The sequence below is a fragment of the Dermochelys coriacea genome, chromosome 13 (assembly GCF_009764565.3).
Source record: "Dermochelys coriacea isolate rDerCor1 chromosome 13, rDerCor1.pri.v4, whole genome shotgun sequence".
In the NCBI taxonomy this organism is placed as follows: domain Eukaryota; kingdom Metazoa; phylum Chordata; order Testudines; family Dermochelyidae; genus Dermochelys; species Dermochelys coriacea.
Window position 1 is genome coordinate 1,027,374 of NC_050080.1, and position 9,638 is coordinate 1,037,011.

Genomic DNA, 9,638 nt, shown 5'->3' on the forward strand with positions numbered 1-9,638 from the left:
CTGGCCCCCGGGAGTCACATGACCACCATGACGGGCACCAGCAGGGCAGCTCAGCCCAGAGTCCCGTGGCCCTGCCCAAGGCAGGGCATGGCCTGCGGGAAATCGAACGGCTCCCCCAGCTTTGGGAGCAGCCACGTGCCCCATGGCCGTCATCCAGGCAGGTCCTCATGCACGGAGGGCTCGCTGGTCCAAACCAGGCTACCCTGCCACAGACAAAGGCGGGTTGAGGTCAGTATGGACGAGAGACCTGTTCAGAAAGCACAGGCTGTGATCCTAGACCTGGCACCCTCACCTCAGAAACATTTGTTTAAACAAATCCCAGCTCCCGTGACCCATCATCCCTCTAGTGCATGGTGCCCACATGGCCCCCTCCATCCTGTCCCTGCACTGAGGCATGCTGGCCACATCACACCAGCCCTCTGTCTCTGGTGTGGTCCCTTGTACAGCGGGGCAGATAGCGCAGAGCAACTAGGGAGGGGCAGGCTGGGGAACAGGCCGGAATGGTCCATTGGCATGACATCGCACCCCCATTTGGCCCCTCTCCACTGTCTGGAAAAGGTCCGGCTCTGGCTCTGAGCTCTGACAGCAGCATGGACTGGGGCTAACTCACTGTGCTGTGTCAGCTACCCCCAAATCATTCCTGAGTCAGCAGCAGCACCCACCAGAGAGGGCAAGTGGGTCACCCGCCCTGCGCAATCAGTAGGCCCCATGCCCATACTGTGTGGGTGGCAAGGGCTGGAGGGAGGGGCAGGTGTGAGGTGTGGGGCTCATTTGGGAACATAGACGCCTGTAACAGGTTCCCTTCCTGGTGGGGATTCCTCTCCCAGGGGAGCTGCTTAGTCAAGCATGAGGCTGTGCTCCTGGCGAGCTGGTGGCTCATCTCTTGGGCTGGGGGCAGCTCCCATCAGCCTTCACCCCGGTGCAGGGCCTGGAGAGCCCTGACTCTTGATTGGGCTGCCCCAGGGGCCAACCAAGACCTGCCAGTGCTCACTTTGAACTGTAACTGGTTAAGCCTCTGTGCCTAGCGTATGTGGAACCTTCCCCTTTGCTGCAGCCCCACTAAATGGCCAGTCCCTGAGCCGTGTGTCTGGGAGGTTATTGGGAGCACCAAGCCGGCACCTACGAGACCTAGCCACAGTGCTTGCCTTGGGGGCGCGGTACACCTGGCACGTTCCCAGCACTGCAGGGGCCTGTAGGGACAGTCTTGTACCCATGCGCCATTGCTTCCCAACAGACCATGCCCTGGTGCTGATCCTCACTGTGGGGAACAAGGAAATGGCCAAGCAGGCAGGGAAGGGGACAGGAAGGGTCCCTGCTCACTGAGTCCTGAGGGGCCCAGAGTCCTCAGCACCCAGGACCTGCCCTCCCTGACTGACCAGCCAGGCTGTTCCAGAGCAGCCCTGCAAGAGGAGGCCTGGTCCCTGCCAGCTCCCCCACCACCATCCTCCCCTGAGAGACACTTGCCACCAGAGTCTCTACCCAGACCCAGATACATGGAGCAAGTGTCTGTCCCCAAAGGCCTGATCCCCTGGGCCCTGCTTGGGAGGGGAAGACCCCCCCGGATGTGAGAGCCCCCAGCTCACAGCCTGTCAGACACTGTCTTGCAGCAGAGCAACTAGGGAGGGGCAGGCTGGGAAAATCCCCCTGGCTCACCCCAAACCTTTGCCTGGTCCTGAAGTGGACCCGGCACCAGGCTCTGCACAGTGTGTGGGAGTGTCAGGCCGCTCTGCTCAGTGCTGCCAGGGATGTGGCCGGCTCTGCTAGTGTCTGTGTCCCCCAGATTGGGGCACAAGGTGCAAGGTCAATTGGCCTCAGGGCAGAGCCGGGGCAGGGCTGGAGACATAAACAGGGTGAGCAGAGCAGCAAGTGATTGGGGGGCCTGATCCCTGCAGCTCCTTGGAAAGCCCCTCAGTGGCCCTGCCCAGATGCTCTGTGGGGTCCTGTGCAAATAGCCCTGCTGGTCCTGAGCAGGAAAGGGGGGATTTGGGCCTGGAGTAATTTGGGAGCTTGCAGTGACTGAATCCAGGGGCTAGGCTGCTGCAGTGGCTAGTCCCTGGCCACCCTGGTGCCCCCAACCAGCCTGTCCTGGCAGCCACACGTCGAAGCACTCACACACACAGCTTTTTACGCAGGGACAGGCTTTACTACACCCTTCTCAGGGTGCTGCTCCGAGGCAGAGCTGGGCAGCGGCCAGGCACATGCTCGCTCCCCCGCCATGCCCAACCAGCCTCCTGTGCATGGAGGCACCGGTGATGTCACGTGGCAGATGTAGTCCGAGGGCAGCTGGAGCAGCCAAAGGGGCTGGGCAGAGTGAGGGGAGCAGGGGGAGGACCCGGGAAGTGGGAACTTTGCAGGCTGATCTGTTCTCGGCAATTGTCTTGCATGGGTCCCGGGGGCGGCATGTCCCCTCTGGCACCTGGGTTCAGGCAGACGGGTGTTAGGGAGACCCTGAGAAGTAGCACAAAGCTGGCAGAGCCCTGCTCCCATATCACTGCTCCCCGCATGCCCAGGGCTCCCTGCGCTCACCAGCGCCATGACTGGTGGGTCCATGTAAACTAGAGTGACTCCAGTGGAGGCACATGAGTGTGGAACTCAAAGCCCGGAGGTTGGGGCTGGCTAATGCGGCTGGGGCCCTGGCCCTTCACTGTGTTCCTCCGATTCCTCCCACCTGCTCAGATATGGGCACATCCCCCCTCCGGCCCTGGCAGCCAAGGCTCCCTGCGGAGGCAGGCATTAAACTCACCTCCAGACACTCTGATGCACTGGTGGCCACACCCGTTACTGCAGCACTTTTCTCCTTCAGGACAGGAACCGTCGCTGCCGCATAACTGTGCGCAGAGCCCAGCGCCGAGCGGCTTTGGGCAGCTCCCACGGCTCCCTGGGACACAGAAGGATCATGTGGCCATGAGACACCCACCCTGATTGACCAGCTGCCCACCTAAAGGCTCCTGCCTCGCTGTGGGAAACAGGCCCATAGCAGGACTGAAGAGAGACCCCATCCAGGATGCCCTGTGCGTCGCTCATCCCTCTGCTCCATCAGAGCCACACTCCCCGCTTCAGCCATGCGCGCTGGAGGGCAGCTTAACCCCATGGCTGCTCATCAGCCTTCTCGCTCTGTGTGGCCAGCACACGGCGAGAGTGGCCATCACTGTGGCAATGCCGGTGCTTCTCTCACTGCCTCTCTGCGCCAGGGAGCGTCGCTCTCAGCCATTTGTAGTGACGCGGGACCCAAAAACTTCACTGCTTTTTAAAACCAGGAAAAGAACTTCCTCCCAGGGGTGCAATGGGGCAAACGTCTGAATGGCCCCTGCTTCCCAAAGACTGCGCTGCCTGCCAGGGCCTGGAAAACCAGTGCCCAAGAGGGGGCCCTGGCTGGAAGAGACTTTGTGTTCCCAGCAGGATGGCCCATCTCAGCCTGAGCCAAAGGGCCTCTGCTGACAGCACGGAAACACAGAGCTGTCTCTCAGCCGGAGTGCGCGGCCTGAGAGAGCAGGCCAGCCACAGGGCCAGTTCGCGTTAATGATCTCTGTAGACCAGAGTTGGCAACAGAGGTCCCTCTCCTGCACCATCTGGAGCCCAAGGTGCAGCCCACCCAGGGCCAGGGCCATTGGGCTCCTCCACCAGTGCAGTTCTTGGAACGAGAGTCCAGAGCTTGTGTGGCGAAGCGGGACTGTTCTTAATGTTTCCTCTGAATAGTGTGGGGGTGCCTCAGTTTCCCCTGTGCAGTTCTTAAGTATCTAGGTGGTGGGATAAGGGTATATGGTCCTTGCAGAGCCCTAGAGGGCAGGTATGTGCAGGGGTCTGGACACAGAGAACGGCCGACACCCTGTTTCCTGGCAACTGGTGGCCTGGCCCTTCCCCCCTGCAAGGTGAGAGCTAAAGAGGTTGGAGAACAAAAGTGACCTCCTGGCCCGGGAAAAGGTCAAAGCCCAGAGCAGGAGGGGCTGGAGGGGGAGGCAGTTTGGGGCTGGCTGGGGACATAGAGTGAAGTGCAGATGTGATTGTCTGGCTCACTGCCCCCCAAAATGGACCCGGCTGAGGGGTCCTGTTCTCTGCACCTACAAGCTCTGGTTTAGACCATGTTCCTGTCGTCTAATAAACCTTCTGTTTTACTGGCTGGCTAAGAGTCACGTCTGATGGTGAAGTTGAGGGGCAGGACCCTCTGACTTCCCCAGGACCCCGCCTGGGCGGACTGGCTGTGGGAAGTGCACGGTGGGGCAGAGGATGCTGCATGCTCTGAGGTCAGCCCCAGGAAGGGGGCAGCCGGGTGAGCTGTGTGTCCTGCAGACAGGCTGCTCCCAGAGAGGAGACTCCCCCAGAGTCCTGACTGGCTTCATGGGGAGCAGTTCCAGAGGATCATCCGTGAACTCTGTGACAGCTTGTGGCTGGCCCGTGTTGGCTGGAAATGGCTTGAACTAGCCAGTCCCCTGCATCTGAACCAGGCACTTCCCAGAAGACGAGCCACCGTAGGGTCTGGGAGCTTTTGGACAGAGCAGGATCAGGGAGTCTTAGAAACATAGGCCTGGAAGGTCATCCAGTCCATTCCCTGCGGTGAGGCAGGACCAAACACACCTAGACCAGCTGTGACAGGTGTTTGTCCAACCTGCTCTTAAAACCCCCCAGTGATGTGGGTTCCACAATCCCCCTCAGTCACCTATTCCAGAGTTTACCGAGCCTTAAAGTTAGAAATCTTGTCCTAATATCTCAACTAAATCTCCCTTCCTGCAAACTAAGCTGGTTCCTCCTTCTTCTACCCTTGGAGAACAGTTGATCCACCTCCTCTTTACAACAACCTTTTACAGATTTGAGGACTGTTATTCCCCTCTCTGTCATCTCATTTCTATACTGAAGATGCCCAGTTCTTTCAACCTTTCCTCATAGGGAGAGGCAGATTAGGGTTTTGTGGGGACCTGGGCCAGAGCAAGTGGGGGCCCCTCCCCACCGCTTCTACCTGTAGTCCCTCTTGCCACTCCCCATGCTCCTTTTGGGGAAATGGGTTCGGGGTGTGGGGGCTTCTCCCGCTCCCCAGCAGGAGCACCAAGTGGGCAGAGTGGGGCATGACCCCGTGCCCCAACCCCGCTCCCCAGCAGAAGCACCGGGCAGGCAGAGCGGGTCGGGGGACAGGGGCGGTCATTTTTCCAGGGCCCCCCAATTGCCTGGGGCCCCTGGGCCTGAACCCCATTGGCGCAGTGGCTAATCCACCACTGTTCATAGCTCAGGTTTTTCTAAACTTCTTCTCATTTTCATTGCTCTCTCTGGACTCTCTCCAATTTCTCCATGTCTTTCCTGAAGTGCAGCACCCAGTGCTGAGCAGAGCGGGACAATGACCTCCCGTGTCTTACATACGACACCCCTGTTAATACAACCCAGAATGACTTGTACCTTTGATCCACTGTGGCCCCCGATCCCTTTCTGCATACTGTTGCCTCGCCAGTTATTCCCCCCGTGGTATGTGTGTGTTTCCCCAGTGCAGTACTTGGCACCTGCCTTTACTGAATTTCATAAATTCTCTCAAATTTATCAAGAGATTCATCCTGGGAGTCTTCTAATCTGACATCTGTGTCACCATCTCTCTCTGTAGCTGTTTCCTCTATGCTCAGCCCTGCAGTATCTGAGCTGTCTACACAGAGCTGAGAGCTAGGACCACTCTCCCCCCAGGCCTGAGCCTGGGATATCTGCCCCCCTCAGTGCCTATCACTCAGCATTTTGGGAACTCCCAGTGTCCGGCCAGTCTGTAATTCTGTCTGCTGCTCCAAGGGAATCTCATCCCCTCACCCTGACTTTGCTGGGGTCAGTCCCATCCCTGTGCCAGTGGCTCTGACAATGGAGACGTGTTTCTATTGGTCCCTGCATAAGGTCAATGATGAGACAAACCAACCCACTGCCTAATGTGTCAGGTATTTCCAAGCACCCACTGCCCCTGCTCCCTTCTTTGCCTGCTGCCTGCACTCACCTCAAGACGCAGGCAGCAGCTGGGCCCAGAGGGCCAGGAGCCCCAGGAGCAGGAAGATGGCCCCTGATGTCATGGTGCTGCCAGGAGCCGGGCCTGAGTGCCCAGGGCTGAGCCGGGCAGGAATTTAAACCCTGTCCCTGCTGCAGCTGAGAGGGGAGGTGGCTCATAGTGACCTTTGGGCTCCTTCCCTGGCTAAGCATCCAACTCACTGCATTTCACAATAAACCAGTTTCACCTGTAAGTTCCCCTGCATGGAACAAGGAAACAACCCGGATCTTGTGGTCTGAGAAACCCCCCAAAGGAACCTAGAGAAACAGGGAGGCCCAGGCTCCAAGGTCCCAGTCAGATCCAGGGACTGATGGGAGAACATGCCCACCCCATCCTAGGGGACAGTCTCTGCTCAGTGCCCAAGACAAGGAGAAACTCTGGCATATGTGTGTGTTTGTGTGTGTGTGTGCACGCGCTGGCGTATTTGTGTGCATGCTGGCGTGTGTGTGTGTGTGTGCATACATACTCGTAATTTCTTCCTGATCCTAGGTCTGGAGGCAACCCGGCCCTTGGAGGAATGCAAGTCACCCTTTACTCCGGACACAGGGTGGGAGCCAGGTCACAGCCCGTTCCTCGCTGAGTCTCCAGTAGCTGGTTCTGCCAGCCCTGCTGGGGCCCAGGATCCCAGACGGGATTGGCTCTAGGTGGATTTCATTCCCAGCACTGCCATGTGACCCCTGGCTACTGCTTCAGCCTGACAGATCCTCATCTAGCCATCACCTCTCCAGAGCTGCTGGTCCCCATGCTGCCCAGGGTTCAGCTCTCTAGCTGAGACCCTCAGCAGCTGCTCATCTCTGCACCTTCTCCAGAATTTCCGCTTCCCTAGGGAGCTGACATGCCCGGAGCTGCATGCAGGCATCCAGGAGGGGCCTGTCCCTGGCCTTGGGCAGGGCTTCAGTAACATGCCAGGTGTGGAGGATGTTTGTATTGGCACACGCTACGGCAGTGCACTGAGGAGACTCCAGCAGGGCTGAGCAACGCAGGGAGTGTGACGCCCTGGTACCAGCAGGGCAGACAGCCTGTACCATGTCACCACGTCTTCGTTACACCATGTCGCCTGTTACCCAGAATCCTCTTGGCCTTCTCAGCCCCACTGCATAACGTGCCCCATCTCCATGCCCTGCTCACAGGAACCCTGGGCTCCCCCCCAGCTCACCTCCCCGTCAGTCTCACTTTGCACCAGGCTGTCTCCCCACAGGGCGCTCTGGACCTCCCTGTTTCTCCAGGCTCCTTCGAGGGGGTTTCCCAAACCCTGGGATCCAGGTTGTTTCCTCGTTCCATGCAGGGGGACTGATTTATTGTCAGACAGTGCGTGCTGGGAGCTGGAGCATGGCAGGAGCCGATAGGTCACTGCGGGCACCTCCCCCCCGCTCCTGACCAGGCCCCACGTGGACTAGGCTTTAAATCCCAGCCTGGCTCAGCCCTGGGCACTCAGACCCAGCTCCCGTCAGAACCATGGGGTCAGGCAGCATCTTCCTGCTCCTGGGGCTCCTGGCCGTCTGGGCCGAGCTGCCAGCTGTAGCTGGTCAGGGAGATAAACGTGAGTAAGGGAAGTTGCCCCTGGCTCAGATGAGGGTCACGGGAGCTCTCTCTTTTGTAGAGGAAGTCACAACTTGCAGTGCAAGAATTGCCCTTAAATGTGCTTTCCCTGGGGCTGTCGCTCCCAGACCCCAGGGCTCGGAGTCTTTGCTGGAGGTGGAGGTGGATGTTTCTCTCCTGTGGCACCCACTTTCCCCGGAAGAGCTCTCAGGTCAGCAGTGAACGGCCACACCATGCAGGCCAGAGGCACCCTGCTGTTGCCTCATCCCAGAGAGCACGTGCGTGTGTTCAGGGCCATCCAGTGCAGATGTCTGCTCTCATCACAACCCATCTCTCCCCAGGTGACATTTGCCGACTCCCGCCTGAGCAGGGTCCTTGCAAGGGACGGATCCCTCGCTACTTCTACAACCCGGCCTCCAGGACGTGTGAAAGCTTCATCTATGGTGGCTGCAAGGGCAACAAGAACAACTTTAAGAGGAAGGCAGAGTGTGTGCGTGCCTGCAGGCCTCCTGGTGCGTGGGACAGAGCCTGGCGTCCCCATTGGGGGGGGGGGGCAGGTGCTGCCCAGCTGCACAGCATAAACTGGGGGGCGGAATTACACTGGGGCTGGTCTCCAGCAGTTCAAGGAGCCCTGGTATCTCTCACAGTGCGAGGTCTGGTCAAATAAAAGGTCCCCTGAGTTCCAGCCCTGCTGTGGCTGGGGAGGGACCTGGGGTCCTAAATCACAGGGCTCGGAGCCATGGCACGGTTAGCCAGGAAGCCCTGAGTTCCAGTATAGCTGTGCCACCTACTGCGTGGCCCTGGGCAGTCACTGCCACCCTGTATCATGGCTTGACCTGCCTCCTGAAGAAGCTAATGGACACATGGGGCAGCCAGGGACCCAGGTCCCCAGCCATGAGCCTGTGCAGGGGAGCCCACGCTGCCAGCATCTGACTCCAGTTCTGGCACAAGTGGGCTGTTCTACTGGGGTCGTGCTGGAGGCTTCACTTCCACCCGGAAATGCTGACAGCAGAGACTAAACGCCCGGCCCCTCGGACCTAGCTGCCCACTCTGTCCGTTGTGCAGCATGGTCTGGCTGAGCCGGGTAGCAATCGCGGAGCTCTGAGCGAGAGCTGGCTGTGCAGTGCCATGGGCTGAGGCTGTCCTCACACCTGCATGCAGCACTAGGGCTGATAGCACAGAGGAAGGGGCCAGAGTGCTGGGCCGGGGGGGTCAGGCAGCTTTGCTGGGGCAGGGGAACAAAACCCAGGGCAATGAAGGGCCAGGACCCAGCCCCATGAGCCTGCCATACCTGATCCCAACTCCCAGGCCCCCCAGCCCAGAGCTGTCTCAGGAAGCTGGAAGTGTCTGCTGCCCTTGACCTCTGCCCAGGGAGCTGCCAGTTCAAGGTCCTAAGGCAGAGGCTGGGATTCCCTTTGGCTGGTGCAGCTAAGTGACAAGTCTGGTGTCTCCCTGCTGTGCCCATTCTGCATTGCAGAGAGACCCGGGGTTTGCCCCAAGACCTCAGGCCCTGGCATTTGCCTGCATGGCTGCGACAGCGACTTTGACTGTAAAGAAGGACAGAAGTGCTGCTTTAATGGCTGTGGCTACATCTGCATGACGGTGGCTCCATCAGGTGAGTCCCGTCTTCCGGCCACAATGACACCCTGAGGCTCAGCAGCTGTCCAGAGATGTGCTGCTGCCCCGTCCCCCGGCACGCGCACCTGTCTGCCTGGACGGTGTCACTCTCACAAGCTGCCCTGTTGCCACGCCGAGCACAGGATGTTCGGGGAGCAGCGATACGGGACCAGGGCGCTGACGGCTTCCTCCTATTTTCCAGGGTCTCCCTAACTCCTGTCTGCCAGGACGAGCTGCCTCAGCCCCACAGGCCAATTGCCAAGATCGGATCAGCCCGAAGACAAAGCCCCGACCCCCAGGGACTCTCCCCCATCCCCGGTGCTGTTGCCAGGGGAACAGGTCGAGGTTTTCTGGGATTCCTTCTCTTCCTCAATAAACATTTCCTGATGTCCCAGCACCTCGGCCTCTGCTTCCATTCTCCAGCCTGGGCATCCCCCCACTCCTCTCCCCACCCCTCCAGGACCCAGTAGGCCAGATCCAA

At 59.4% G+C, this 9,638-nt stretch overlaps 1 protein-coding gene and 1 long non-coding RNA gene across 2 annotated transcripts; one reads left to right on the forward strand and one right to left on the reverse strand.

Moving 5' to 3' along the window:
* Positions 1–2,403: 2,403 nt before the first annotated feature.
* LOC122456508 lies at positions 2,404–2,952 on the reverse strand. The gene is made up of 2 exons (XR_006275430.1): positions 2,744–2,952; positions 2,404–2,448 (listed from the first exon to the last, which is right to left on the reverse strand). It is a non-coding gene; the product is annotated as an uncharacterized LOC122456508 (long non-coding RNA).
* Positions 2,953–7,411: 4,459 nt separating this feature from the next.
* LOC119842279 (chelonianin) lies at positions 7,412–9,554 on the forward strand. The gene is made up of 4 exons (XM_038370210.2): positions 7,412–7,541; positions 7,882–8,052; positions 9,018–9,155; positions 9,360–9,554. The coding sequence occupies exons 1-4, from the start codon at positions 7,457–7,459 to the stop codon at positions 9,368–9,370; spliced, it is 405 nt and encodes a 134-aa protein (XP_038226138.1). The 5' UTR covers positions 7,412–7,456; the 3' UTR covers positions 9,371–9,554.
* Positions 9,555–9,638: the final 84 nt, after the last annotated feature.

Bases quoted from the DNA above. Each gene is read 5' to 3' on its own strand.
- LOC119842279 (XM_038370210.2), top strand. From the start codon at position 7,457: ATGGGGTCAGGCAGCATCTTCCTGCTCCTGGGGCTCCTGGCCGTCTGG. The intron at 7,542-7,881 runs GTGAGTAAGGGA...ATCTCTCCCCAG, and splicing joins AGCTGGTCAGGGAGATAAAC to GTGACATTTGCCGACTCCCG. The intron at 8,053-9,017 runs GTGCGTGGGACA...TCTGCATTGCAG, and splicing joins GCGTGCCTGCAGGCCTCCTG to AGAGACCCGGGGTTTGCCCC.